Raw genomic sequence first — 27,942 nt, 5'->3', positions numbered from 1 at the left:
ATCAAGCCCCAGGGCCTTAGTTTGCCTACCCATGCCTAAGCAGTTCAGGGCTTCAAAAATTAATATGAGGACCTTGAATGCAGCTGGGTAGTAGATGGCAGCTGGTGCAGATGTTTTAACAGCGGTGCCACATGCTGTCAGTCAGATTTCCCCATCATGAGTCTGGCCTCCACATTCTGACCCGGCTGGAGCTTCGGAACTAGCTCCAAGGGGAGCCCCACACAGAGCGCACTGCAGTAGTCCAGCTGCAGTGGAGGCCTGGCTAGGCTTGAAATGAAACAAAACAGAAGCACCAGCAGCATCTTCCCGGTAGAACCGGTCCTTCGGCTTGGCACTTCTCAGCTGTGGCCGCTGGAGGTCTTCACTCGGCCGCTCGGCAGGTCTGCGGAGTGATTGATAACGGAGTCTGTATATGTGATCTCTCGCTCTTGCGCTCCTCACCCCGCCCGCCTGCCCGGCTGGAAAGCTAAAATAATAAAATGCTGATCTCACACAGTTCCTGGGCTTGCCGCTCTCTCGCTCTCTCCCCGTTTGCCCTGCCTGCTAGGTTCACACCGCTCGGGGTGGGGGAGACAAAAGGCAGAGGCCGACACAGCCTGCCTGGGAGGTAAGTCTGGGTCCCTTTCCCCCCCTTTCCCCTCTCCTCGGCTTCGTGGGAATTTAAGAGGCAGCAAGCGGGTGGCGAGAAAATTGTACGCCAAGCAAAGGCAGGGGAAGTTGCCTGTCGCCGGCTAGGTTTGGGCTGAGTCCTTGGGTGGAGAGTGTTGCTGAAGGATAACTGAACAGCTCTTCTATACACCCGGACACACACAGGCCCAGTCGGCACACACAACAGATAAGGCGGTAGAATCCTGGCATGAGATCAGCGAGGACTGTACCGTTTTGCCGTGCGCACAGGCAACGCCCCCTGCAAATGTCTGTGTGTGTCCTGTAAAATCAAACAAAATGAATTTCTGCGCAAGTAGCTCACTAGGTGACCAGTTAGAAAGGATCAGAGCCTGGGGTGGGGTGTCTCCCCCCACTGCTGGGCTTGCCCTCAAACCTGAAGAGACAGTACCACAAAAAAGCTGCAAGTTGGGAGTTGGCAGACCGTCGCTGAAATCCCTCAGAAAGGATTTTGGTTCACTTTCCCGGGGATCCAGGCAGGGTCCTTTCAACTCTCCACCTGCAGCCTGAAGTGGCGTAGCCTGCTCTGCAAGGCCTCTACCACCTCCTTCTGCTGCAAAAGTGTAGAGTAGGCCCCACCCCATGTCTGGTGGGAGGGGTGTGCGTGGGCATCACAAAAACGCAGTTGTCTCTTGCTAACTGAAGATTTGGGCTTGCAAGGAAACAGATCTATGGGCTGAAGGTGGAGGAGAGCTTAAGTAATGTTTTAAGCCTTGATGGTGAGGTTAGAAACAGGTGGATCCTCTAATCCAGGCGAAGGAAAGTACAGTGGTACCTCGGGTTACATACGCTTCAGGTTACAGACTCCGCTAACCCAGAAATAATACCTCGGGTTAAGAACTTTGCTTCAGGATGAGAACAGAAATCGTGCTCTGGTGGCACGGCGGCAGCAGGAGGCCCCATTAGCTAAAGTGGTGCTTCAGGTTAAGAACAGTTTCAAGTTAAGAACGGACCTCCAGAACAAATTAAGTACGTAACCCGAGGTATTACTGTATAGGTGGGTCAAAGGAGATCCCCAAGCGATTGAATTCGGACTCAAAAGTGGCATCAAATCCTTAAAACACATTTGAGCCACCCTGGAACCTTCCCCAAGGCAAACTGCATTTAAATAATTTTGGGAACTGTAGTTTGCAGGCGCTGAGACTTGCAGCTCGGCTCAAGGGCAAACTACAGTTCCCAGGGTTCTTTGAGAAGGGGGTGGGGATATTCTTTAACTGTACACAGCCACTGTCTCTCAAATGGTGTGAAACTGGACAGCTATTACCCTTTCTATGACGCCGTCAACGGAGGCAGCGCTAGGCAGAGTGACATAGCAAAAAAAGCGCAAAAGATAATTGTTATGGATAGTGGCCCCACCCTGAGCATCTCACAGCCTTAAAGGTTCTGGAAGCCAAGAAGGGAGAGAGAGAGATCTGGGCAAAGTAGAGAGGGCTTTTGGCAAGCTCAGTTATCCGCCTGGAAAATGAGGCCAAGGGCCAAGTTGTGGCTGCGGAGAAGGTGGGGATCACGCAGGAAAAAGACGCAGCTCAGGCATGGAGCACTTGCCTTGAAAGCAGAAGGTCCATGGTTCAATTTCCGACACCTTCAGTTAGGGCTGCCTAAAACTCTGGGGAGCTGCTGCTGGTCAGAGCAAACAACACTACGCTAGACAGACCCCAGTGACCAGACTCGGTATAAGGCAGCTTCCTTGGTTTCATTTCAAATTGGCCCTTTATTGAGAACTATGACGACTAGAGGGACGCGGGTGGTGCTGTGGGTTAAACCACAGAGCCCAGGACTTGCCGATCAGAAGGTCGGCTGTTCAAATCCCCACGACGGGGTGAGCTCCCGTTGCTCGGTCCCTGCTCCTGCCAACCTAGCAGTTCGAAAGCACCTCAAAGTGCAAGTAGATAAATAGGTACCACTCTGGCGGGAAGGTAAACGGCGTTTCCGTGCGCTGCGCTGGTTCGCCAGAAGCGGCTTAGTCATGCTGGCCACATGACCCGGAAGCTGTACGCCGGCTCCCTCGGCCAATAAAGCGAGATGAGCGCCGCAACCCCAGAGTCGGCCACGACTGGATCTAATGGTCAGGGGTCCCTTTACCTATGACGACTAGAATCTTAATGGAAGGGTTGTATCTGAGGGGCAGAACACCTGCTTTGCCTGCAGAAGGTTCCAGTTTCAATCCCCAATAGCATCTTCAGGTAGGAGGGCTAGTGGTGGTGTAGTGGTTAAAGTGGTAGACTAGGACCTGGGAGAGACCAGGGTTCAAATCCCGCCACTCAGCTATGGAGCTCACTGGGTGACCTTGGGCCAGTCACTGCCTCTCAGCCTAACCCACCTCACAGGGTTGTTGTGAGGATAGAATGAGGAAGAGGAGGAGAATTGTGTACGCCTCCTTGAGCTCCTTGGAGAAAAAGGTGGGGTAGGAATGCAATAAATAACTTAGTAAAAATAGATAGATAGGACAGGGAATGCCCTCCCTCTGAAAGCCTGGAGAGTCGCTGCCAGTCAGTGTAGACGACATCATGTTAGATAGAGCCAAACGTCTGACCTGGGATAAGGCAGGTGTTGACTGGGGGAATGGAAGAAGAGGTGGAGGTGGAAACTGCACCATGTTTCAGGGAGGGGATTGCAGACATAAAGCCAGAGTATTCCTAGATACTTAAAAGATCTCTAGAGCAGGAGACCCATCACTCATATCCAAAGCTGCATAAAATTTTGCACACACTAACGACGTACATAGATTAAAATTTAGACTTCAGAGGTTACAGACTTTGCAAGCCAATTCACTTCCCATCCAAATTACCCCACTGATTAATTTTTTGTTTAATGCACACCCCACCCCAGATTCATCTGCCGTCTCCCAACACTTCTGTTCCCGACTGATTCAACTGCCATTCAGTTGCCCTCCTCCCCAATCCCCCAATCTCTCAAATCATCTCTAGGTAAAGTCATACAGCTTAGGCTATCTGAAGGACTGTATCCTCACATACAAACCTGCCTGGGGGTTTAAAATCTTCAGGAGAGGCCCTTCTCTCAGTTCCAGCACCCTCACAGGTATGCTTGGTGGGGACACAAGAGAGGGCCTTCTCGGTGGTGGCTCCTCCCAGACAACTTTGGAACTCTTTCCCTGGAGAAGCCAGACTGGCTCCCTCCTTGTTATCTTTCTGCTGGCAGGTAGATTTGGGGGAGTGATTGCATGTGGTTTTTTTTTAGGAAAGGGCTGCGCTATTTTTACTACCTACATTTAAACAGTTTTGTTTCTACTTTGTTTTTAATTCTATTAGAGCTTAATAACCTTTTAACTATTATTTTTTAATACGTCTTTAGCCTTCCGCGTTTTATCTGTGCTCTTTTAACTTGCGCGAGCCGCCTTGAGACCTGGCTTGGGAAAAGGCGGGGTGCGTGGGTGGGTATAAAAAAATAATTAATAATCTTAAATTACGTAATCTGTTTCTCCCCTCCAGTTAATATCCTACCCTCTCCCAGTTCTCCCTGAGTTCATTACCAATTCAGAAACACTCAGGGCAATTTTTTTAAACAAAGAAGATTTGGGGCCAAAGGGCAGAGTCTTGGGGATTTGGAAAGGGATCTCTGCAAGCATAATGGGCTGCACCTCAGGAAAGTTCTTTAAACTTTGCAAAGGACACCTGCACACTCAGTGTCCGCATTAGGACCACATTAGAGGCAATGCGTAGAATAATGGAACCGTAGAATTGTAAGGGGCCCCATCCGCTCCAGTGTCTGTGGCCAAACACCCAATGAACTTATGGATCTAGATAGACTGCCTCTGGACCTGGAGGTTCCATTAGGACATCAAAATAGCCTGGCTGCTGGACCAGGCCAATGGGGGCCCATCTAGTCCAGCATCCTGTTTCCACAGTGGCCAATCAGATGCCCCGAATAGGAAGCCCACAAGCAGCACCCGAGCACAGCAGCAGCGAGTCTCCCTGCTTGTGAATCCCAGAGCCTGGTATTATTCACAGGCACTGAAGGGAGAGACTCTAGCACCACGCTGAATGCAGAGATGGTGCGGCAGGTTTCCCGGAGGGCTCCGGGTCGCTGTGTCCTTGCTTTCTACTCGGAAGTCCAGCTAAGCCAACTCCTCCCTGTTAATTAACCCTCGCACAGTGCTAGACCACCTGGCAGGGCAGATCTCCAGACCCAAGGCGGGAGCAAGAGGGTGTCAAAAGAGAACTGGCTTCTGTGTGTTTGTGTTTGTTATGGACGTAAAATCTTCCTTCCTTGGGTACGTTTTAGATTAGAGAAGGGGAGAAGGAGGAGGAATAGAAAAAAACCCTAAAGAAGAGTCCAGATAGAGATCTACAGTAAATCACGAGCAGTGTGGAGACAGGGGAAACCGAGAGTCTTTCTGCTCAGTGAATCATAGAACTGTAGAGTTGGAAGGGGTTCCCAAAGGTCATCCAGTCCAACCTCCCGAAATGCAGGAACCACAACTAAAGAATTCCTGTCAAATGGCCATTCCAACATTCGCTTGAAAACCTCCAAGGAAGGAGAGTCCACCACCTTCCAGCATTGCATAATACTAGAATATGGGGTGGCTGGGTGAAACTGATGTGCGGAACTCACCGCCACAAGATGTGGATGGATGCTGACTTAAACCAGCTTTAAAAACGGGATGAGACAAATTCAGAGGCCTATCGAGGGCTGTTAGTCCCGATGGCTGGAATGGGTCTTTCAGGGGCAGTCCACCTCAGAGAGCACCAGATTCTGGAAAGCAAAGAAAGGAAAAGGCTCTTTCCTACCTGCTTTGTGCTGTTGGGCTGAGGGAAGAGGCTGGATTAGATGAAGCAGCTTGGCCCGGCTCACATTCTCATGTCTAAACCTGGCGTGTGGCAATGGGATGTTGGCTCAGGTGAATCTGGGAAAGACGGAGCTTCCCAGCGGCATTTGTTTGTCCCTGTCAGAGACAAAGCAGTCTTGATGGACATGTTCTCTGTGGCGCTGTCAGAGTAAGACTGTTTTTTTTTAATCAATTTTTTATTGGTTTTTCAACACATATTAAAAGACAATACAACACAATACATGAACAAACAAACATATAAACACGTATAATTTCTTAACCTTTTTTTCCTTAGACCTTCTTTCAGCGACTTCCCCATACCTCCCCTTTCTGCATCCCTGTTTTAAATCTTTCCAGCAACCCCTAATTTCAATTTCTTATAGCACTTTCTTTAAATCTTTTTTCTCATATCCCATTGTTTGTCACTGCAATTCTATTTTGCGTTACCCAAGACATTTTAGCATTCATTAATTTTACAACAGTTCTTAAGATAAACTTTAAATTTCTTCCAATCTTCTTCCACCGTCTCTTTCCCTTGGTCACGGATTCTGCCAGTCATCTCCGCCAGTCCCATGTAGTCGATCACCTTGGTCTGCCATTCTTCCAGTGTGGGTAGCTCTTGTGTCTTCCAATACTTGGCTAAGAGTACTCTTGCTGCTGTTGTAGCATACATAAAAAACGTCCTATCTTTCCTTGACACCAATTGGCCTACCATGCCCAGGAGGAAGGCTTCTGGTTTCTTCACGAAAGTGCATTTAAGCACCTTTTTCATTTCATTATAAATCATTTCCCAGAAGACCTTGATCCTTGGGCACGTCCACCAAAGGTGGTAGAAAGTACCTTCCGTTTCCTTACATTTCCAGCATTTGTTATTGGGCGTATGATAGATTTTTGCAAGCTTGACTGGGGTCATGTACCACCTATAAATCATTTTCATAATGTTCTCTCTTAAGGCATTACATGCCGTGAACTTTATACCGGTAGTCCATAACTGTTCCCAGTCAGCAAACATAATGTCATGCCCAATGTCTTGTGCCCATTTAATCATAGCTGATTTAACCGTCTCATCCTGTGTATTCCATTTCAACAGCAAGTTATACATTCTTGACAGATTCTTAGTATTGGGTTCCAATAGCTCTGTTTCTAGTTTTGACCTCTCCACCTGGAAGCCAATTTTCCTGTCCAGTTTGAAAACTTCATTTATCTGATAATAATGAAGCCAATCTCTTACTTTTGACTTCAATTTCTCATAGCTCTGCAATTTCACTTTTCCCTCCCAGAGTAAGACTTTAGGGCAGACGTCTAGAGTACCACTCGGTGGGAGGAGGTAAAAATTGTCTAGTGTGGCTTTAAAAGAGAAAGAAAAAAAGGTAGCCTCTTTCATCTTTCTCCTGTCAATCGAAGCGAATATGACATGGCCAACATTTATTTATTTATTTTTGGCAATGCAAAGTAGGAGCATAATCTCCTCCAAAATGGTGGCAGGAAAAATGCAGATACTGAACCAAAACACTTGATTGGCCAAGATAAGAATGTGGGAGTTAATTAAAGGTGGGCTGTTGCCACCAACAACATATTTCAGCATGGAAAGATGTGCTCCTGTGGACGGTCATTTATGCCAGGCATCCCCAAACTTGGCCCTCCAGATGTTTTTGGGACTACAATTCCCATCATCCCTGACCACTGGTCCCGTTAGCTAGGGATGATGGGAGTTGTAGTCCCAAAGCATCTGAAGGGCTGAGTTTGGGGATGCCTGATTTATGCTCACTAAACTTGCCACTGTTGTTTCTCTGCTATGGTTTCTCTGCCTGCCGGAGGCCTGTCAGGGCATTCTTTTTACTCTGACAGGTGGGATGCTTCACCAGCTGAATGTCCACCCGCATGGCAACCGTTACAGCAGGTGTGGGGAAGATTTGGCCCTCTCCTCCAGGTGTTTCACTGAATGACAACTCCTATCAGCCCTAGGGCTGCCAAGGGCCAGGGAAGAGGAGGGTAGTTATCATCCAGGAACATTCCTGGACTAGATCAGCCTTTCTCAACCTGTAGGCCCCCAGATGTTGAACTACAACTCCCATCACCCCTAGCTAGCAAGGCCAGAGTTCAGGGATGATGGGAGTTGTAGTCCAACAACATCTGGGGACCCACAGGTTGAGAACCGCTGGACTAGATGATCCTTGGGTATCCCTTCCACCTCTACCATTCTATGATTCTATGAACATCTGGAGGGCCAAAGGCTCCCCACCCCTGTGTTTCCAGAAACAGGATGCCGACCCCCCACCTCCCCGCTTTTCTTTGCCTCTCACATCGCTTGCTGGAAACACAACCAACTTGCGCGACAGGCAGAAATTCCGCTGGTAAAGCTATCCCACAGTGGTTGAATTTCTATCCGCCGCAGGCTGTCGGAAGTGCACAGGAAACGGAGAATGGAAGTTTGACCATAGTTTAAGACATCTTGGGGAAAACAAACAAACCTATTTAGTTTAGATCTTCCCGGAAGAGGGCTGGCTGAGTTTGTCACCCCTTATATCTGCTGACACAGACCTCCTCCTCATTTGCATGGAGGTTTGATTCCAGGACTCCTGTTTCGGAAAGCTTCTTATCTTTTGGGGGAAAGTGAGAAGGAGAGGAAGAGACAGATCAAAGAAGTAGGTTGGAAAACAGGAAGGCATTATTTGAAAGGTACTAGAAAAAGAAGGGAGTCCATCTGGTATAAAGGAGGGCCTCAGCTCAGTGGTCAGAACACCTGCTTTGCATGCAGAAGGTCTCAGGTTCAATCCCTGCCATCTACAGGTAGGGCTGGGAGAGAAAGCTGCCTGGCATCCTAGAGAGCTGCTGCCAGTCAGTGTTGACAATACCAAACTGCATGGACTAGGGGTAGAAAACATAGAATCACAGAATTATAGTGTTGAAATTCCTGCAGTACATGAATTCTGGCCACAGCTGTCCTTGGGTGGGCTCGAACCACCAACCTTCTGGTTATCAGCCAGACGCATTGACCCATTGTGCCACTGGGTCCTTGAACTAGATTAAAAGGTTAAAAAGAGAATCACAGAATTAAAAAAACACACACACCCCAGCTCAAAAAAAAAAAAAAGACATTTAAAAGGTACCATGTGTATCAGACTTCAGAGTGGTTCCTTTGCATTCATTTAGTCCTGTGCAACAACATTGTGGGGTGGGGTGGGTCCATTTTGTGATAGAGAAGGTGAGACCAGAAATGAAGGAGGGAGGGGAAGAGAGCAAGAGCCAGACTGAGAGCATTTTTCTGCAGCGCTCCCCACCTGCCTTGTAAGAGAGTGATAAGCAGGCAGACTAATTATAGGAATGGGACTGCTCAATCTGATTTCTCCATCATTAGGCTTCAGAGCCTTCCTGCGTCTGTCATTTAATCTGATATAAAAGGTTTCTAGCCTGGGGTTCCTCAGGAATTCTAGGAAACCAATTTTGAGACCTGTGTTTAAAAATCGGCATAGTTTTGAAAGGTTCATTTGACCATCTTGATTCAAAACAGTGCCCAACAGTACCCAAACGTAGATAGAAACGTGCTGTTGATCTCAGGAACCAATGCACAAAATTTGGTTATGATATCTCAAGAAATGTCCAAATGCATAGCTAAGAGACACAGAGTGTGCGTGCACAGACATATGTGAATGATATTACATATTTAAAAACATTGCCTGGCGCAGCCCTCCAGAGAGGATACGACTTCAGACAGCGCACAACAGGGTGTTGTCTCCCCACAAGCCCCAAATCCCAACCATGTTAAAGAATTAGCCTAGTCTTAGAATCATAAATGGTAGAGTTGAAAGGGACCCCGGGGGTCATTCAGCCCAACCCTTTGCAATGCAGGAATCACAGCTAAAGACCCCCCGACAGATGACCATCCAACCTCTGTTTAGAAACCTCCAAGGAAGGAGAGTCCATCACCTTCCAAGGGAAGTTCTTCCTTCTTGTTTTCTGTGGCACTTTTGACATAGGGCACGGGGCACCCATTCCATCTTGTATTTGCATTCTGAATTGGTACAGTCCCTTGGGGGGCTTATACCTTAAACCCAGGGAAGGGGAGCCTGTGGCCCTCCATATGATGATGGACTATAAGTGCCATCATCCCAGACCACTGGCTGTGCTGGTTGCAACACCTGGAAGACCTGGAAGACACCAGATTCCTCAGCATTGCTTTAAAACCCCTCAGCCTTTGAGAACCAGGTCCTGACAATCAGCTGAATGGGGTGGCTTAAAACAGCTGTTTTGGGGGACTCATTCAACACCTCCCCCTCCCCCCGCCAATGCACAAGCTTCTGGCAAATGGAGCGCTGCCCTTTAGGCAGGACAGAAAATTAAAGTACAGTGCGAAATACCAGTCATTTTCTTTTGGGTGAACGGGTAAGCTTGTTTGCTTGTTGAACACTCTGATGTGGCCATAAATGCCTGCATTGATCTATTCGTCTGGATCGTTCAATTAAGGCCATAGACCGAAATGTGACCTGACTTGAATTAAACAAGCACACACACACCAAATTTGGATGCTGAGAGTTTCAAGAACAAGATATAAACTTAGCAGGAGACCCTGCTCTTCAAAGAAACTCAAGTCACAAGCACCATGGTTGAATTAACATTTGGGTTTAGCCTTGTTGGTGTGTCCCCCCCCCAAGTCAGGAGGACCCAAACCAGACTGTAGAAGGCAGTTACATATTTTAAAAAGACAGTTGGCAAGCCCCATTTCAAAAGAAGCATCCCTTCTGGTTTGAGAGTGAATGGAGATTGACACATATCAAAATCACAGAAAGAATTCCCCTCTTGCTTTCCACTTTTCTCATAGGGAAGTGTAGCTGATTCAATCAAGTAATCAATTGACACTCATAGGGTTAATTAACTATGTTTTCTTTAATCAGGTGCCAGCCCCAATACTACCACTAATTTATAGTGGTAAGAGGTCCCAGAAACCAACTTAGCTGACCAGTCAGAAAAATCAAGAGGCAAGGAGTTCCATTGGTTTTCCCCCCAACAGTGCCCCATGTTGCCCTGTGCCTGATTTTACACTGGATCTTTTAGAGCTGCCTTCTAGTTACTCACTGGGACTTCTTCTATCCCCCCTAAATCCAGCTTCATCCTCCTCATTCTACATCACAGAAGAGACACCACCTTTACATAAACCGCAGCAACCATGACGACTTCATACCAGAAAGAGCTGGAGAAATATCGAGACATTGATGAAGATAAGATCTTGAATGAACTATCTGCGGAGGAGCTGGCTCAACTTGACGTAGAGCTTCAGGAAATGGACCCTGAAGTGAGATTGAGGGGGGTGACGATTTGGGGTAGAAGCTGGGATTCTTGAAGATTCTAGATTTAATTTTAGGTTTTTGAGGGAAATGGAAATACAACTGCCTAGACATGATTTTAGGGATGGGGAGAAATTCCGTCTCATTCACAATTAAAAGACAAACTTACTTAATTTGCACTTTTTGCAAATATCGTTTGAAATTTCACTTCTAATTTTGCAATGCAGTTCTCCAGCTAAGTAACGTGTGCAACAAAATGCATTTGACAGGGTAAAATGTTCCTCTAAATGTATACGTTAGGGAAACTTATGTATAAAAATGCATTATGTTACAGAAATTTGCTCACAAAAGTGTGTACACAATGCGAAAATGCTTTAAAATGTGTATGCTGAAATAAATTCACACTAAAATGTTGACAAATTTTTGCGAGGGGTTTAAAAGAAATTTCAAGCTAATATGGAGAACTGAACTTAAGATTGATAAAATCAAAGCAACCAAAACCAGCAGATTCACCTATACAGATGGTTTTTGAAGCAAACCCTCTAGTGCTGAATCAAAACATTAATAGCTGCCTTCTTCTTTTAAAATTTTTATTAAAGATTTTCTTGGGTTAAAATTCACAGCCCTCTTGCATGTGAAGATGTTGGAACTTAATTTTCCTTAGGGGCAACAAGTGAGACTGCAACAAACGTACGGTATTAAAAACAGCTTATAAAAATGTGTTTGTTATGAGAAATTCACACTAAACGCTGATGAATTTTCATGAGGATTTTTTTATAATTACAAATTGCTGCAAAATGTGGATAACTGAATCTAAGATTGGGGGGGAGGGGAATGTGAAACTGAAAGAACCAAAATTGACAGATCCTGCCATCCCTTTCCAGGGCACGCCATTCCTCACACCTTCCACTTTCCACTTTTGTGCCCTGACATCAGAGGCAATCTGTGACCACTGTGCATGCCCTGCATAGTCTGGACTGTTTTGGGGAGGGGGGTTCCTTCAGGTTTCCCTCCTCTAAAGAGAGATGCATAGCACCGTATTTTTCGCTCTATAAGACGCACCAGACCACAAGACGCACCTAGTTTTTGGAGGAGGAAAACAAGAAAAAAAATATTCTGAATCTCAGAAGCCAGAACAGCAAGAGGGATCGCTGGGCAGTGAAAGCAGCAATCCCTCTTGCTGTTCTGGATTCTGGGATAGCTGCGCAGCCTGCATTCGCTCCATAAGACGCACACACATTTCTCCTTACTTTTTAGGAGGGAAAAAGTGAGTCTTATAGAGCAAAAAATATGGTATTTCTTCAAATTTTGGGGTTCTCCCAAGCCTGCTGATCCCTGCGCATGGATGATAAAAATCAACCCTCAGAGAATGAGTTTGCTTAAAGTTTCATCTTTTAAGTCTTGGTGATAACTTTTTATTTTTATTATAGCATTTTTTAAAGGTCCTCAAATGCACCCATTTTAAATAGAAAATTGTGAAGTATCTTGCAAGGATTAGCCATGCTGATTTTTTTGGGTGGCTTCTTCCTCCCCATCTCTCTGCCCTGCCATTGAGCCTATAACTCTAACATTAAAGGGGTAAGGCTGCAGGATGGAAATCAAGTTTAGGAGAATACCAATTTGGATTTTTGCAATGTACATTCGGCTTAGGAACGTTTGCTCGGGAATCCAGAGGGTATGGGTATCGAGACCGAATATTATCAATTATCATTGTCATACGTTCAGATTAGGAAATAGTCCCACATCTAGGCAGTAGGTGTGGAAGGAACTTTAGGTTGCTATTTTCCAGGGAATTTGTTGCTGCCCACCCCTACAAACCCCTCCCTCACAACCCCAAGGCCAAGTTTTGTGGTGATGAACAAGAGCGCGGAAAGTTTAAAAGTAGTAGCCGTATCATGTCACTCACCCAGTAGCACACAAGCAATTTCCCCTTGCCAGTGTTGTTAGGTGGGAGAGGGGAGCAGGTACATTCAACAGAAGATACCTAACAGGGAAATATAACGAAGCCCGAAGCTTCACCTGTTGAGTTAATTTTGATGGCCCGGTTTGAAAGTCCTTGTTCTGATGCAGCCAGAAGCCCTATCCTACAGTACTGGGCGATACAATGCCACTGTTGTATAACTCACTCACCTCCATTCTGCTCTGCCTCATAGAATGTGATGCTCCCGGCGGGTCTCCGGCAACGAGACCAGACAAAGAAGAGCCCGACGGGTCCATTGGATCGAGACGCCCTCATGCAGCACCTGGAGAAGCAGGCAATGGAAGCGAAGGAGCGGGAAGACCTGGTGCCCTTCACAGGAGAGAAAAAAGGTATTTGTCCAATTTCCAAGATGGATGCTGTGATTCCAAGGCTGGCTGGCTGGACTGGCAAGCTTCCCAGCTATCTTCTGGGGCTGTCTCATCTGCAGCAGCAGGACATGCAAACTGTGCTGCACAAAGTGCCACCTACAGATTTTTGCAGATTGAGCTGTTCTTGAAGGCAGAGGAGAAGCCCATTTAAACAACCCCCCCCCAAAAAAAAACTTATGGTCAGCTGGCAACCCTAAAAGTCAGTTTCTGTGAGTTATTTATTCATTGCATTTATATCCTCCAAGCAGCTCGAGGTGGTGTACGTGGTTCTCCCCATTTTATTCCCACAACAACCCTGTGAGGTAGGTTAGGTTGAGAGGCAGTGATATCCAGTGAGCTTCATGGCTGAGTGGAGATCTGAACCCTGATCTCATAGTCTGACACTCTAACCATTACTACCATAATGGTTGCTATTGAGTTACTACTGAGCTACTGGGATTGCATGAGATTATACCCTCTGTGATTGGTGAATTGTATGGAGCATCTGGATTGGCCAGGTCTGATTTAAATAGCAGAAGCCTGGACATCTGCCTTTGGACAAATAAATTTTATTTTCTGCCTGCTGTGTTTCAGGCCCCGGAGTAGCCTCATTCTCTAGCATTTCTCCTGTTACAAAGATGTAGAAATTCATTCTATTCAAATGTCACATCAAACTGTGGTCAGCAGCTAGGCAGCTTGAGCTCTGAGATATTGGGAAACAAAAGCAGGCAAGCTGCTGTAAACCTTGGTTTGCTTGTACTTTGATTATAAACTGTGATTAGCACAAACCATGCTTGGGGTGCTATCTCTGAACTGTCCTGGCCTTGAAAGCTTCCACACTCCTTTGTGACACTTTGATTGGCCTAAGAACGTCATTGCCTGAAATGGATTTTGGAATTTGCCATTTGCAATATCCTTAAAAAACCCTGGGTGCTAGCATCAGTTTTATTGGTGGTTCCAAATCCATGGTTGCCATTTTGATTGGGGGCAAGAGGTGCTGGAGGCATGTGCAGAGAGACAATCACGTACGCTCCATAGGTCTTTGAGACCAGCTCTGTCCCAGCTTGGCGCCGGGCAAAAGCTACTCCCGAGTGTTGCCAGAATCCTACTGTGCGTGCTGTCCCAGAATTGAGATGGGATTGAGAGGAAAAGTTATATTTAGCTCGGCCGGGAGCACGCCGAGGATTCAAAATAGCCCGGTGTGTAGCTCAGATGTCCTGACCCACAAAAGGTTCCTAAGTGCTCCTGGTAAAGGCTCACGGCATCTCTTCAAATCATCCATCAACACACCTGGGGGGGGGGGAAATCAAATTCGTAGCCCTCTCTCATGCATGTCGGCACCAAAGTGAATTGGGACTTCCTTCTGAGTAGACGATGGTGCATTTGCAGCTGCATGTTCTTCATCCTTGACCTTCAACTGCAGCTACTTGACCCCACAATGAAAGGCGTGAAAAGGAGGACATCGATTTTAAGGACTTGTCTTCATTCAGAGTTGCATCCTTCACATATGCTAAAAGCACTTTCATGGCATCCTGCTGCTATACATTAAGGGTGTTTGTCATATTCTTCTTTATGATGTTCTTCCATCTGCAGATTTTGCATGTGACCCTGAGAGCTGAGGTATTGCAAAGAGATTCCCCTGCAAGACCTCAGATCTCAGCTGTCCAGTAGCTTTGCTCAGGTAGGGCAAAGGTTGTTGTCATTCACTCGCAGAGGTCCTCTCTGTGTGGCACCAACCAGAGGAACCAAAGTTTTATAATCAGCTTGTGAGAGCATAAATTTGAGCTGTCCAGTGGTTCTGCTTGCCAAAAATTCTTTTTAAAAAGCCAATGTACATATATCTCACATCTTATTTGGTGACATTTTAAAATATATTTCATTCCACCTTTGACCACAAAACTTGCAGAAACTTTATATTGTGCATCAGAAAACACATCCCTAAATCAACATTTTAGAAACTGATCACTGGTTAAATGCCATTCAGCTGAAGATAGGCAGGGGACAAATATACCACCCCTATACTCCAGGCAGGCACCTCTGCCTTTAAGAGCAATACAACAGGCAGAAATCCAACCAGTCTAGCTACTGGTACATGGAGGCATGGAAACCTCTTCACTTGTTGAATTCCTCCCTGTGGCATTTGTACTCTGCCCTTTCTCCAAGAAGCTATGTGTCACCATGCAACAACCCTGTGAAGCATGCCAATCTGAGAGACTACTGTAGCCAGCCCTTCCAGTGAACAAGGCTGATCAGGTATTTAAATTCATGATCCATTTGGCCTTCAACTGGTACATCAGGACCCATTACAGCAGAAGTAATGTGTCTCTCACCCATTTTGAGGGCCCAATCCAGCTGTACGTTTAGCCTGAAGAGCTGTCCCATGGGAGGTGGAACAAGCTGGTTTTCTGCTGCTCTGGAGGGGAATTCAAATGACAAGAAAGGAGATTCTGATTGAGCATTAAGAAGAGCTTTCTGACAGTAAGAACTGTTCGAGAGAGGAACAGATTTCCTCGGAAGGTGGTGGACTCTCCTTCATTGTACGTTTTAAAACAGAGGCCAGATGCCCCTCTGTCATGGATCCTTTAGCTGTGATTCGTGCATTGCAGGGAGTTGGACTAGATGACCCTTGGAGTCCCTTCCAACTTTACAGTTCTGTGATTCTAAATAGCTGTCATGGTGAGATGAATAATGTAGTGTTTGGCAGAAACTGAACCGCAGTGTAAGAGAAACAGACCCGATTATGACTAATGCAGTTTGGAATAGAAACCGTTGCCTTCTGACATCCCTTGCATGTCAAAAGCAGCAGCGCTACCCTTTCCAGATATCTTGCAGCATAACCAATGGCGTTTGTGTTGAATCTTGCCGGTGCATTGGCCAATCCCATGGAGAGGCAGCAGCAGTCAGATTCCGAGTGCTGGTGATAAGGAGCAACAGGTGGACTCTGCCAGCAGATTGGAAGATGGTGTGTGTGTGTGTGTGTGTGTGTGTGTGTGTGTGTGTGTGTGTGAAGGCATCTCAGGTTCACCCTATTTGCGCCTCCTCTCACTTTGTGGTTCCCACGCTAATTTACTTCTCTCCACGCTGGAACGAAGAAAAGATCCCGGAGCCGGGACGTTTCTAAAGGGCAGCTTTGATTCTCCCTTTTCCCAGTCTCATTGGGACCTAAAAAAAGATTTCCTGAAAGTTCACGGTGTCAAGAGATTTTCTGAAAGGAAACCTTGTCCGTATCTTCTTTCCTCCCTCTCTTATTGTGGTTCATGTTCTTAACATTAGAAAACCAACGCAAAATAGAAAAGAAATGCAATTAGTAATTGTGATACATGTCTTAATGTTTCTAACCTGAGCGTCGAGTCATCACACTGTCGTTTTGCTTCAATCTGAGGCATTGCCGTCTCTCCCCACCCTTATTTAATTACTGCTGCTATTACTATACTTGGAAAAACTGTTTTCACCATATCTACATTTCTCATATTCTTTATCCCTCCCCCACCCCCGTTCTCTTAATCTCACAAGATAAATTAGTGCAATGCAGCTCGTAGTGGCTTGGTGTTTATATTCTAACAATTTATACAGATGGCACCTCTTCTTCTGCTGCTACTTTTAGTACTGAGCAATTAAACATCTGGGTGCGATTAAGAAATCCCTTGCTTCCTCTCTGTAACTAAATCACCGTGTTTTGGGGGCATGGAGAGGGGTTAGATCTGGGCCACATGAAATGGAACTGTCTGGTGTGGCTGCTTTGGAATCCCAGCTACTTTAATGTTGGATTTAAAAAACAACAACCAGCCAGCAACAAAACAAACAGTGCAAGTTTCTAGACCTGATCGTGTCAGATAGCGTAGAGAGAACTGCTAGTGTGCCATGAGAAATGAAGAACTGGAATAATTTGAGGGCCCTGAATCCTCCACATTCTGGATGAGTTACTGCTCTGGGCATCTGCAAAAGATCGGCAATCCTGCTGCTTCTCTGGGATGGATCATTTAGTCACTCCCCCGTACAGTGATGTAACAGAATCACTGTTCCGGTCTTTTTCCAGCCGGGCAACCCACACTGAATGGGAACTCAGCAGAAATGAAGGGTGGAAGAGAAATTCAGTTTGGCTCGCAGTTTAACATAGAATCATAGAATTGTAGAGCTGAAAGGGACCGTGCGGGTCATCTAGTCCAACCCCCTGCAATGCAGAAAACTGGACCTAACTAATTTACATGCCCCAAACAATACAAGAATGAGAATGAATTTATCCTTTGAATAGTACACTTTTCCAAATTTTGCAATGCAGTTCTCCAGCTATGAAGAATGTTAAGCAGAAAAAATGCACCTGTTGGGGGAAATGTGCATAAAAAAACCGAAGATCATGGCCACTGGTCCCATCACCTCCTGGCAAATAGGAGGGGAAGAAATGGAGGCAGTGAGAGATTTTACTTTCTTGGGCTCCATGATCACTGCAGATGGTGACAGCAGTCACAAAATTAAAAGACGCCTGCTTCTTGGGAGAAAAGCGGTGACAAACCTAGACAGCATCTTAAAAAGCAGAGACATCACCTTGCCAACATAGGTCCGTATAGTTCAAGCTATGGTTTTCCCAGTAGTGATGTATGGAAGTGAGAGCTGGACCGTAAAGAAGGCTGATCACCGAAGAATTGATGCTTTTGAATTATGATGCTGGAGGAGACTCTTGAGAGTCCCATGGACTGCAAGAAGATCAAACCTATCAATTCTGAAGGAAATCAGGTCTGAGTGTTCACTGGAAGGACAGATCGTGAAGCTGAGGCTCCAAGACTTTGGCCACCTCATGAGAAGAGAAGACTCCCTGGAAAAGACCCTGATGTTGGGAAAGATGGAGGGCACAAGGAGAAGGGGACGACGGAGGACGAGATGGTGGGACAGTGTTCTCGAAGCTACCAGCATGAGTTTGACCAAACTGTGGGAGGCAGTGGAAGACAGGAGTGCCTGGCGTGCTCTAGTCCACGAAGTGTGGGATACGACTAAATGACTAAACAACAACAACAACAATAAAAACAGAATGTTTCCTTAAAATACTTACTGAAATAGAAAGGTATTTGTCAAGCTGCCGAAGTTCAGTAGGAAAGGGTTTGCCTAATTTCAGCCTGCAGGGAGTCCAACAGGTAGGAGACCACCATACTAAATACATGGCTCCTGAGCGATTTGGATTGTGGATTCAAGCCATGGGGTGGGGGGCACTAACAGTGACTCACCCAAAAATCTCAGAAATCAAGCAGGGATATAAGGGAATCAGGCAGTCCTTGAGGTATCTAGAACCCAAGTTGTTTAAGGGCCTTGCTAATTAATTACAAAAACCTTGAGCTCAGCTTGGGGGCATTTCACCAAATCTGGCTGGATTTCAAAATGGGGAAAGTTATGGAGAATTTGGCGGGGGGGGGATTGCTTGAATGAACTGCATCGTATGACCTTTTGTTGTGCCACTTTTAATTTAGTTCATTTCCTTCCCTAACCCCAAACACCAGGAAAACCCTTTATTCCGAAAAACCCCAAGAGGGAAATCCCCAAAGAAGAGCAGATCACGCTGGAACCTGAACTGGAAGAAGCTTTAGCAAATGCCACCGATGCAGAGATGTGCGACATTGCAGGTAAAAAGCGTATTTCTGGCCGGAGGGTGGTGGGCAGAGAGCTGCTCCATGTTGGGGGCACAGACAACAGTGAGGTGTATCGGATCCCAGTGGAAGTTTGCTCCGAATAGGGGGAAAGGAACCTCATCTTATCAGAAACCTCTTGGCATTTATTATCAAATTGTCAATGAAGGGTGTTTAATAAATACTATCCATCAGCTCAAAAAGAAGCACAGAAGTACAAATGCACCCAGTACACTGTCCAGTTAGGTCCTTGGGGTTGTAGCCAATATTAGAGTAGACCCACTGACATTAATGAATGTGACTCACTTAGGCCTGTTATTTCCAACAGGTCTATTCCATGTAGTACTTAGCTGGCTACAACCCTCAGCTTGGGTCTGTGCATGGACTTCCTCTTAACCCCTTCTCAAGCCACTGACTTAGATATCTGGAGTAGTCTGCTGCTCTGGATGGGGGTGTAATATTTATTTATTTATTTACAGTGGTACCTCGGGTTAAGAACTTAATTTGTTCTGGAGGTCCGTTCTCAACCTGAAACTGTTCTTAATCTGAGGTACCACTTTAGCTAATGGGGCCTCCTGCTGCCACCACCGCGCTGCGTGATTTCTGTTCTCATCCTGAAGCAAAGTTCTTAACCCGAGGTACTATTTCTGGGTTAGCGGAGTCTGTAACCTGAAGCGTATGTAACCTGAAGCGTATGTAACCCGAGGTACCACTGTATTCCGTAAAATATATATTGCACGCTGCTTGATTGTAAACAGAAAACACACCTCAAAGCGGTTCACAGAAGATAAAACAGTAAAATCAACAAACATTTACAACCCTACCTTAAAACTTCTGGGTAGGTTTGTCTAAACCAGAATGTTGTTTTTTTAAGCAGGAATGAAGAATGCTTCTTGCATTGTCCATTTTCATGCAACACATAGCTAAATGGTAGAACTCCCTCCCGCAGGGGGCAGTAATGGCCACCAAGCTAGATGGCTTTAAAAGAGGATTAGAGAAATCCTTGGAGGAGAAGGAGACTATTGATGGCTACTAGCCATGATGGCTGTGTTCTACCTCCTCAGTTGGAGGCAGCAATGCTTCTGTATAAAGTACCAGTTGCTGGAAACCATAGGAGGGGAGAAGGCTCTTGTGCTCGGATCCTGCTTGTGGGTATGTGTTTGTGAGAACAGGATGGGTCCCCTTTGGCCTGATCTGGCAGGCTCTTCTTACATTCATAATGCAAAGGAAATACAACGTCTATGCAAAAGAGAACCGGTCAATTGCACATCATTAGCGGATGGAAAGCAATGACAACAGCAAACACTAACCCTATTTGCTGGATTGATTTCTGTTATGGACATGGGATGAATGAGCGGACATTGTAAATTCCTGCTCCCATTTTTATATTGATTGGAATTTCTCTGACATCCCCATCTAGGAGGGGACTCTGTTGCAGGTAGCCCAGGACAATTGTAACAACCTGTATTGCATAAAAAGCAGGCGGGTCTCCCGTGCTGGCCGGTGACCACCAGGCGGGAAAGTCCCTTGATGTCACCTCCTTGCCAAAGCCTCATGTATTTTTATTGCCCCCATGGCTCCCTGTCAGGCGTAAGCCGATAGGGCGAGAGCACCCGAAGTGTCTGATTTTAGCCTCTGCGTGGCGCTAAGCCAGCCCTACTCTCCACTTGCTGCTGAGCTTTGGGAATCGGAGCTGGACGCGGCATGGATGCACTGGAGCAGAAATGTCGCCACTAGCTATGCTGCTATCCTGACAAAGCAGGTTGCTCCTGTCCCTGTAAATAATGGATTTCCACAAAGGATTTTTGAAATGTCGGTGCCTACAGAAAAAGGGAAATGCATGGAGAAGCCTCCTTCTCCCAGGCACAGGGCCGGCAGCACAGGTTGGGCTGATCAGGCACCTGCTGGGGTCCCAAACCAAGGCAGTGGGTTCCACTGACAAGAGCCCTCTCTGGCTGCTGTCTCCTCTCCACTGTTGCAACCTGCTCACCCAACTGCCTCTCAATCAGCCTTTCTCAACCTGTGGGTCCCCAGATGTTGTTGAACTACAACTCCCATCACCCCTAGCTAGCAAGGCCAGAGCTCAGGAATGATGGGAGTTGTAGTCCAACAACATCTGGGGACCCACAGGTCGAGAACCACTTTTAGTGGTGGCAAGAAGGAGGCGGAGGCACTCACTGGCAAGCAAGCGGGTGGCAGCAACATTGAGGCAGAGGAGCAGGAACAGATGGCAATGATGGCAGTGGGTGGGTGGACTCACTGAGGGAGGGAGCCCACAGGAGACATCTTGTCCAAGGCTCCCTGCAAATCTGGAACTGTCAGTGCCCTGACAGACTAGCTTAAAAAAAATAAAAAATGCATAGGGAGCATTTCTGCATTTGCAATCACAGGCTGGTGTTTTTAACTATCCAATTATTTATGGATTTTGTCATATTCTAATTTTGAAAGGTGCCATTTATGTGCAGCTCTCCATCCTATCCACTGCTTCATGTGGTTGTCTGGATAACCTGACACTGTGTTTGGTGTTTACAGTCTGTAGATCAACTTGATAGCTAAAACAGGGGAGTCCCTGCCTGTAGTTTGAAGATGCTCCTCTGGGAAGTAAAAATAACACTAAAAAACAACAAGCCCGCATGTAGAATACTAGTGGGTCAAGAATTTTAGCTAAACTACCCCCACGACATGCTACACTTCTATGTGCGGGGAATTTAAAATGCATTGATACAAGGAGAGCTAGGCCTAGTGATCAGAAGAGGGGCAGGCCTCAGTGCTCTGCACAGTTCCTTGCACGTGGTTGGCAAACCAAAATACTGTATTTTTTGCTCTATAAGACTCACTTTTTCCCTCCTAAAAAGTATGGGGAAATGTGTGTGCGTCTTATGGAGTGAATGCAGGCTGCGCAGCTATCCCAGAAGCCAGAACAGCAAGTGGGATCTCTGCTTTCACTGCGCAGCGATCCCTCTTGTTGTTCTGGCTTCTGAGATTCAGAATATTTTTTTTCTTGTTTTCCTCCTCCAAAAACTAGGTGCGTCTTGTGGTCTAGTGTGTCTTATAGAGCGAAAAATACGGTAAATTATCAGAATATAGCAGTGTGGTGTTGTTGTTTTTTTAAAAAACACAAACCTGGCTATTTCCTTCTCTGCTTCCTTGCAGCTATCCTGGGCATGTACACCCTCATGAGCAACAAGCAGTATTATGATGCCATCTGCAGCGGCAACATCACAAACACGGAAGGCATAAACAGTGAGTGATTCCTTGGTCTGCATCTTACAGAGGGTGGCAAATGACCAAGGAGTTAGGAGAGACTGTTGCCGGGAACCAGAAGCAACTGTCAAACTCAAGTGGACATCCTTGGGAGCTAGGGTCCCAATCCTAGGAAGACTAAGCAAAACACTCACCAATGAGACCAGGCTTCAAGAGAAGGGGTGTGGCCTGGGAAGGGTCTTGAGAGCTGGAAAGGGAAGACTGGAGAGCCACATTTGCCCCCTGGTCCTGAGGTTCTGCCCTCTGTTATTCAAGACACACTCTCTCTTTATTTTATTTCTCTCTCAGGCGTAGTGCAGCCTGATAAGTACAAGCCTGTCCCAGATGAGCCTCCAAACCCCACAAATGTGGAGGAGACCTTGACGAAAATCCAGAGCAACGACAAGGAACTCGAGGAAGTGAACCTTAATAACATTAAGGTCAGTGCCGAGTCCCAGGAGGACACACTTGGGTGCTTAAGCAGGCAACAGATGGAGCAGCCCCTGTTTTGGAGTCTGTCACTTGTCAGAAGAGCAGATGCTTTGAAGATGTCGATGGGCTCAAGCACATCTAGCTGATTTTTAAAAAGCATCTCTGGTGGCAGAAACAAGCACCTTGCTTGTTCCTTGCTTCCAGTCAAGCATGGAGGCTGCTTAATATGGAGTTGGATCCTTGGTCCATCTAGCTCAGTATTGTCCACACTGACAGGCAGCTGCTCTGTTTCAGAAAGAGCTAGGGACAGAACCTGGGACCTTCCGCATGCAAAGCAGATGCTCTGCCACTTTCCTCTAAGTGTAAGCTAAAGTTCCAGTTCTCATGGTTATGAACAATTAAAAGGATTACTGTATTTTTCGCTCTATAAGACGCACTTTTCCCCTCCTAAAAAGTAAGGGGAAATGTGTGTGCGTCTTATGGAGCGAATGCAGGCGGGAGGCTTTGCTCAGCGCTCCCTTTAAAGAGCCAGTTAGAGCATATGTGCGGCTCTTTGGGGCTGCCCTTCTCCCTCCTCAGGGAAAAGCCCCCAAGAGCCACACACACGCTCCGCGCGCTTTTTAAAGGGAGCACAGCTCTTGGAGGAGCCTTCATCCCACTGCCCGGGAGAGGCTGCGTGCGGCTATCCCATAAGCCAGGACAGCAAGAGGGATCGCTGTCCTGGCTTCTGGCTGTATGGGATGCATACAGGCTCTGCTCAGCGCTTCCTTTAAAGAATATTTTTTTCCTTGCATCCCCTCTCTAAAAATTAGGTGCGTCTTATGGTCAGGTGCGTCTTATGGAGCGAAAAATACGGTAATTGTCAGAGGATGGGGTCTGAGCAGTGTGAGAGTGGGCCAGTCCGTCAAAGGTTACGAAATACAATGGCAGACCTTCCAAGTGTCCCTATTTTCCAGGGACGTCCCAGATTTAGAGAAGCCATCCCGGTTTCTGATTTGATCCTGGAATGTCCCACTTTTCCTTAGGACGTCCCTGTTTTCATTGGAGAAATGTTGGAGGGTTTGGAGTTATCCAACCCGCAAGCCGTCTGAAGGCAATCCTGTATGGGGAAGTTATTTTAATATTTTATTATGTTTTAATATATATTGGAAGTTTCCCAGAGTGGCTGGGGAAACCCAGTCAGAGCGTGGGGTATAAATAGTAAAACTCTCATTAGGGAATGGGACGTCCCTATTTTCATCAATTACATGTGCCTCAAGGTAATTTACAAACTTACCTTAAAAGCTGCTAAAAATACTTTTAAAAACAATACAAAACAACAGCTATGTCTCAAACTGTGATGCTGTCCCACAGAACCAGGACAGCCACACTGAAAGCCCTGCTCTAAGCAACTGTGGGTATTTTAGGGATTTGAAGAGGAAACTCTCCTGCAGGATGCGGTGACTTACGGCTCTTCCACACCACCCTGTGAAAGTGTCATTAAGCATATTCTAAATCATTTTTGTGCTACTACTGGTTAGGACAAAAGTGGGTTTTTGCTTTGGGACATGCGAGATGTCAGCAGGAGAGGGGTAACGACATGTGGTCCCTCACCACCAAAAGCAGCAACAGATAAGGTTTGAAGCGAGATTTTGGATGGTGCAGATGGGCCTCTCTTCATTTCAACAGGACATTCCCGTTCAGACGCTGATAGAAATCTGCGACTCCATGAAAAGAAACACTGTCATCAAGAAGCTCAGCCTGGTTGCAACCCGGAGTAATGACCCAGTGGCACACGTAAGCTTTGATGTTCCTCCTCCTCTGAAAAACTTCCTTGCCCGTTAACAGGCGATCTGGAGCTTTGGCTAGGGTTGAACCCTAACAGGGAACTGGCGAGGGAGAACAGAGTTGGAGAAGGATGACTCCCTGTGATCACTCATGGAACCTTCTAGGCTAGAATAGCCCCAATTTAGGACAACTTATGTAGGCTTTGTGGTTAACCAAATACTGGGTGAACAGGACCAAAACAGAATCGGGACCAGAGCCCTGATTTAGTCCTACTTAAGCAGGGATGGGAGAGTCTCCAGGTGATGCTGAACCAAAACTTCCATCAGTCATGGCCAGCCTGGCCTTTGCTCTGGCATTTCTTTATTTTATTCTATAAAATTTATATACCGCATGATTGTAAAAACAAACAAACCCTCAAAACTGTTACGAAAAGAACGGAATAATCAAATGATCAGTTAAAGAAAGGTTGCAAGCAACAATTTGAAAACACTCAAAGCAAATTAAAATCAACAATAAGCTAAAAAGCGGGTGAAAGCACGTCAGTGTTCTACACATCCAGATAGTCTTATCGAAACAAAAAATATTTTTAGCAGGTGCCGAAAAGAGTACTGCGAAGGCACTTACCTGATATCAGGAGGCAGTGAGTTCCAAAGGGGTAGTGGAAACATCAAATGTTGGGGTAGTTCAACACCTTCCAGACTTTGCTGGACTCCAGCTCCCGTTATCCTCTGTGACCGTTGCCCTTGCTGGCTGCTGGAGCTGCTGGGAGTTGGACACAGTGGCTGAAAACAATACAGTAGTACTTTGGTTCTCGAAAGGCTTAATTGTGAAACAAATCAGCTCCCGAATGCCGCAAACCCGGAAGTAAGTGTTCCGGTTTGCAAACGTTTTTCGGAAGCCGAACGTCCAGCGTGGCTTCCGCTTGAGTGCAGGAAGCTCCTGCAGCCAATTGGAAGCCACGCCTTGGTTTTCAAATGGTTTTGGGAGTCGGACTCCCGGAACAGATTAAGTTCGAGAACCAAGGTACCACTGTACTTGCAAGAGTTCCTGAACTTTGCCTGTTTCTGCGCCCCCAGGCTGTGGCCGAGATGCTGAAGGAGAACAAGACCCTTCAGAGCCTCAACATTGAATCTAACTTCATCACCAGCGCTGGGATGATGGAAGTCATTAAAGCCATGAAGGAGAACTCCACATTGACTGAACTCAAGGTGGACAACCAGGTTAGCCGGCCTCCGTTTTGGGGTCAGAGCACCTTGCACTTTCCCTCTGTTCTGCAGCCGGATGAAATGGCAAGCAAAGGCAGCTGTCTCTCTGCAGCGCCGATGGAAAAGATCTGCTTGCCTTCTCTCCCTCTCCTGGAGATGAGCAGCCCTAGACCTGCTTTGCTTCAGCAAGGTGGCTGCTTCGTGCATCCTCAAACCATGCTCTGGTTACATGCATGAATTCGCAAAGTTCAGCCCGCAACATCCTCTTGTCTCCTCACAAACCCAATGTCATCTTTTAAAACAAAAAACAGTAGTGTGAGCCCCCTCCTCGCTTCCTTCACACTTCTCATTTCTCTTTCTTCCTTCTCCCCACGCAGCGCCAGCGACTGGGCGACTCGGTGGAGATGGAGATGGCCGCCATGTTGGAAAATTGCCCTTCCATTATCCGCTTTGGTTATCACTTCACGCAGCAAGGACCAAGGGCCAGAGCCTCCATCGCGATAACCAAGAACAACGAATTACGTAAGTGGCGCTGGCTCGGCGACCCCAGTGGCCTGTCTTAATTCTTGAATGGATAATTGAGTGGTCGTTTTTCGTGGGTGGACATCATGGCTGGCTATCCTGTTCCCGATGTCACTGGGAAGGCCGCAAGTAGGGCCAGAGGGCAACAGTGGTCTCCCCACCTGTGATTCCCAGTAACCTCTATTCAGAGGCATACTGCCTTCAGCAATGGGGGGAGAACATGACTGTCATGGCTGCTAGTAGCCTTTGATAGCCATACTGTCCTCAATGGATTTGTCTAATCTTTGGTAGGCATCACTACCTCTTGTGGGAATGAGTTCCAAAGATGAACTACCATATTTTTTGCTCTATAAGACTCATGGGAAATGTGTGTGCGTCTTATGGGGTGAATGCAGGCTGCGCAGCGATCCTTCTTGCTCTTCTGGCTTCTGGGATTCAGAATATTTTCTTTTCTTGTTTTCCTCCTCCAAAAACTAGGTGCGTCTTGTGGTCTGGTGCGTCTTATAGAGGGAAAAATACGGTATGCTCTGTGCAAAGAAGTCCTTCTCTTTGTCTGCCCCAACTTGCTCTGCACGCGAAAAGTCCCAGCTTCAACTCCCAATGGATCCAACCCACTGTCCTAAACCCCAGACTGCTGCTGCCAGTCAGTGTAGAGTCTACTGAGCTAGATGGGACCCCAGTGGCCTGATGGGTATATAAGGCAGCGTTCGGTGTCCTCACATTTCTCGTCTTTCCTTTGCAGGCCGCAAGCAGAAGAAAACATAATGGCCCACCCCCTGCGACCGAATCCAGAGTGCCCTTAAGCTTCCTCATGTGCCTCTAAGCAGCCTTTTAAGCTCTGCCTGCCTCCCAGAGACAGAGTTTTGCCAACAGCAAGGATTTTTATTTTATTTCAAGAAGAGAATTTCTCGGAGAGATTTGCCCTGCTGTTCCCCCCTCACCTTGGCGACCGACAACCCCCCCAACCCCAATTTCTTGCAATCTCAGGTTCTTTCTTCCTCCGAATCCAGGCTCCCCGTCTTTTGATTACCTCTGTAAATAAGAGAGATTTCGGAGAGACGCCCGCCCTGCCCCAAAGAACTGGCTTTGTTCTCCGCTAAGGACCAAAGGCAGTTGCAATCTTCCTATCTTTCCTAAACAAGCTACTATTATTAAATGATTCGGCACCATCTCGCTGATCGAAACCTGAATACGTATAATATCTCAAATTTCTTGGGTCGTCAGCTCGCATTTGGAAATGTTTGCCCCTTTCTGTAATGGGCAGCCCCATGCCTGAGATATGGCCTCTTCCCCAAAGCCTCCCATCAGCTTTTGGGAAGCCCAGATGGGTGGGGTATAAATAATAAAATTATTATTATTTTGGTGCTGCTGGCAATGGTGACTGGCACCAGACCCAGCCTTCATTTTCCCATATGGGTTCTGCACTTTTGCCCGTAAGCATAGCATCAGAAATAGTAAATTTTCTGATGATGAGCGTGGCATTTGGGGTTTACACTAGCACACAGGTGGAAATCAATTTCATTCATTCTGGGCTGGAATGTTCTGGAAAATATGACCCAGAATTGTTCAGGAAAAGATGGGCAGGTGGAGAGATTCATCTCCTGACACACCAAGTTTGAGGGTGTCTAATTAAATCTAGGTCCTTTCTACTACAAAAGGGAAATTTGAGATAAGTTTGAGGTAAATTTAGCAAGGAAAGAGCATAAAAAGAGGCAGGCCTGGAGATCTGCCAAAGCCGCCCTCACAAAAGTCGGCCAACAATGGCCTCACACTCCTGTCAGCTAATATCTGCCATCAGATGCCACATGGGGTGGAGAAACCAGGATCACAGAGTCTCCAAAATGTCATTTTGGCATTTTAAGATGCTGGACAAAGAAGAAAGAGGTTTCCTTTCCCCCTTTTAAAAAACTGAACTATAGCGGAAACAGAACACCAAATGAGCCCCAGCGCCAACAGGATCAAATTCAATTTTTTTCCTCAGCGGTGCCAGGTGCGCGCGTGAAAATATGGAAACTGAGGGCACCCAGTTGGGCCTCGGGAGTCAACAAACACTCCTAAATTGGCAAAGACAACCGCAGGCCAAAAGGATGACGGTTTTT

General features: G+C 46.6%; 1 protein-coding gene across 1 annotated transcript; it reads left to right on the top strand.

Annotated features, from left to right (window-relative positions):
- The first annotated feature begins 453 nt into the window (after window positions 1-453).
- Window positions 454-27,033, top strand: TMOD4 (tropomodulin 4). Its single transcript, XM_083591461.1, has 10 exons — window positions 454-607; window positions 10,556-10,742; window positions 12,888-13,044; window positions 18,549-18,671; window positions 21,828-21,917; window positions 22,227-22,357; window positions 24,018-24,125; window positions 25,193-25,336; window positions 25,699-25,843; window positions 26,586-27,033. The coding sequence occupies exons 2-10, from the start codon at window positions 10,617-10,619 to the stop codon at window positions 26,606-26,608; spliced, it is 1,047 nt and encodes a 348-aa protein (XP_083447587.1). The 5' UTR covers window positions 454-607; window positions 10,556-10,616; the 3' UTR covers window positions 26,609-27,033.
- Window positions 27,034-27,942: the final 909 nt, after the last annotated feature.

The sequence above is a fragment of the Podarcis filfolensis genome (assembly GCF_964270895.1).
Source record: "Podarcis filfolensis genome assembly, chromosome: 16".
NCBI lineage: Eukaryota > Metazoa > Chordata > Lepidosauria > Squamata > Lacertidae > Podarcis > Podarcis filfolensis.
The sequence above is the reverse complement of the archived record's forward strand: the minus strand, read 5'-3'. Positions and strand labels throughout refer to the sequence as shown.

Bases quoted from the DNA above. Each gene is read 5' to 3' on its own strand.
- TMOD4 (XM_083591461.1), top strand. From the start codon at position 10,617: ATGACGACTTCATACCAGAAAGAGCTGGAGAAATATCGAGACATTGAT. The intron at 10,743-12,887 runs GTGAGATTGAGG...TCTGCCTCATAG, and splicing joins TTCAGGAAATGGACCCTGAA to AATGTGATGCTCCCGGCGGG. The intron at 25,337-25,698 runs GTTAGCCGGCCT...CTCCCCACGCAG, and splicing joins AACTCAAGGTGGACAACCAG to CGCCAGCGACTGGGCGACTC.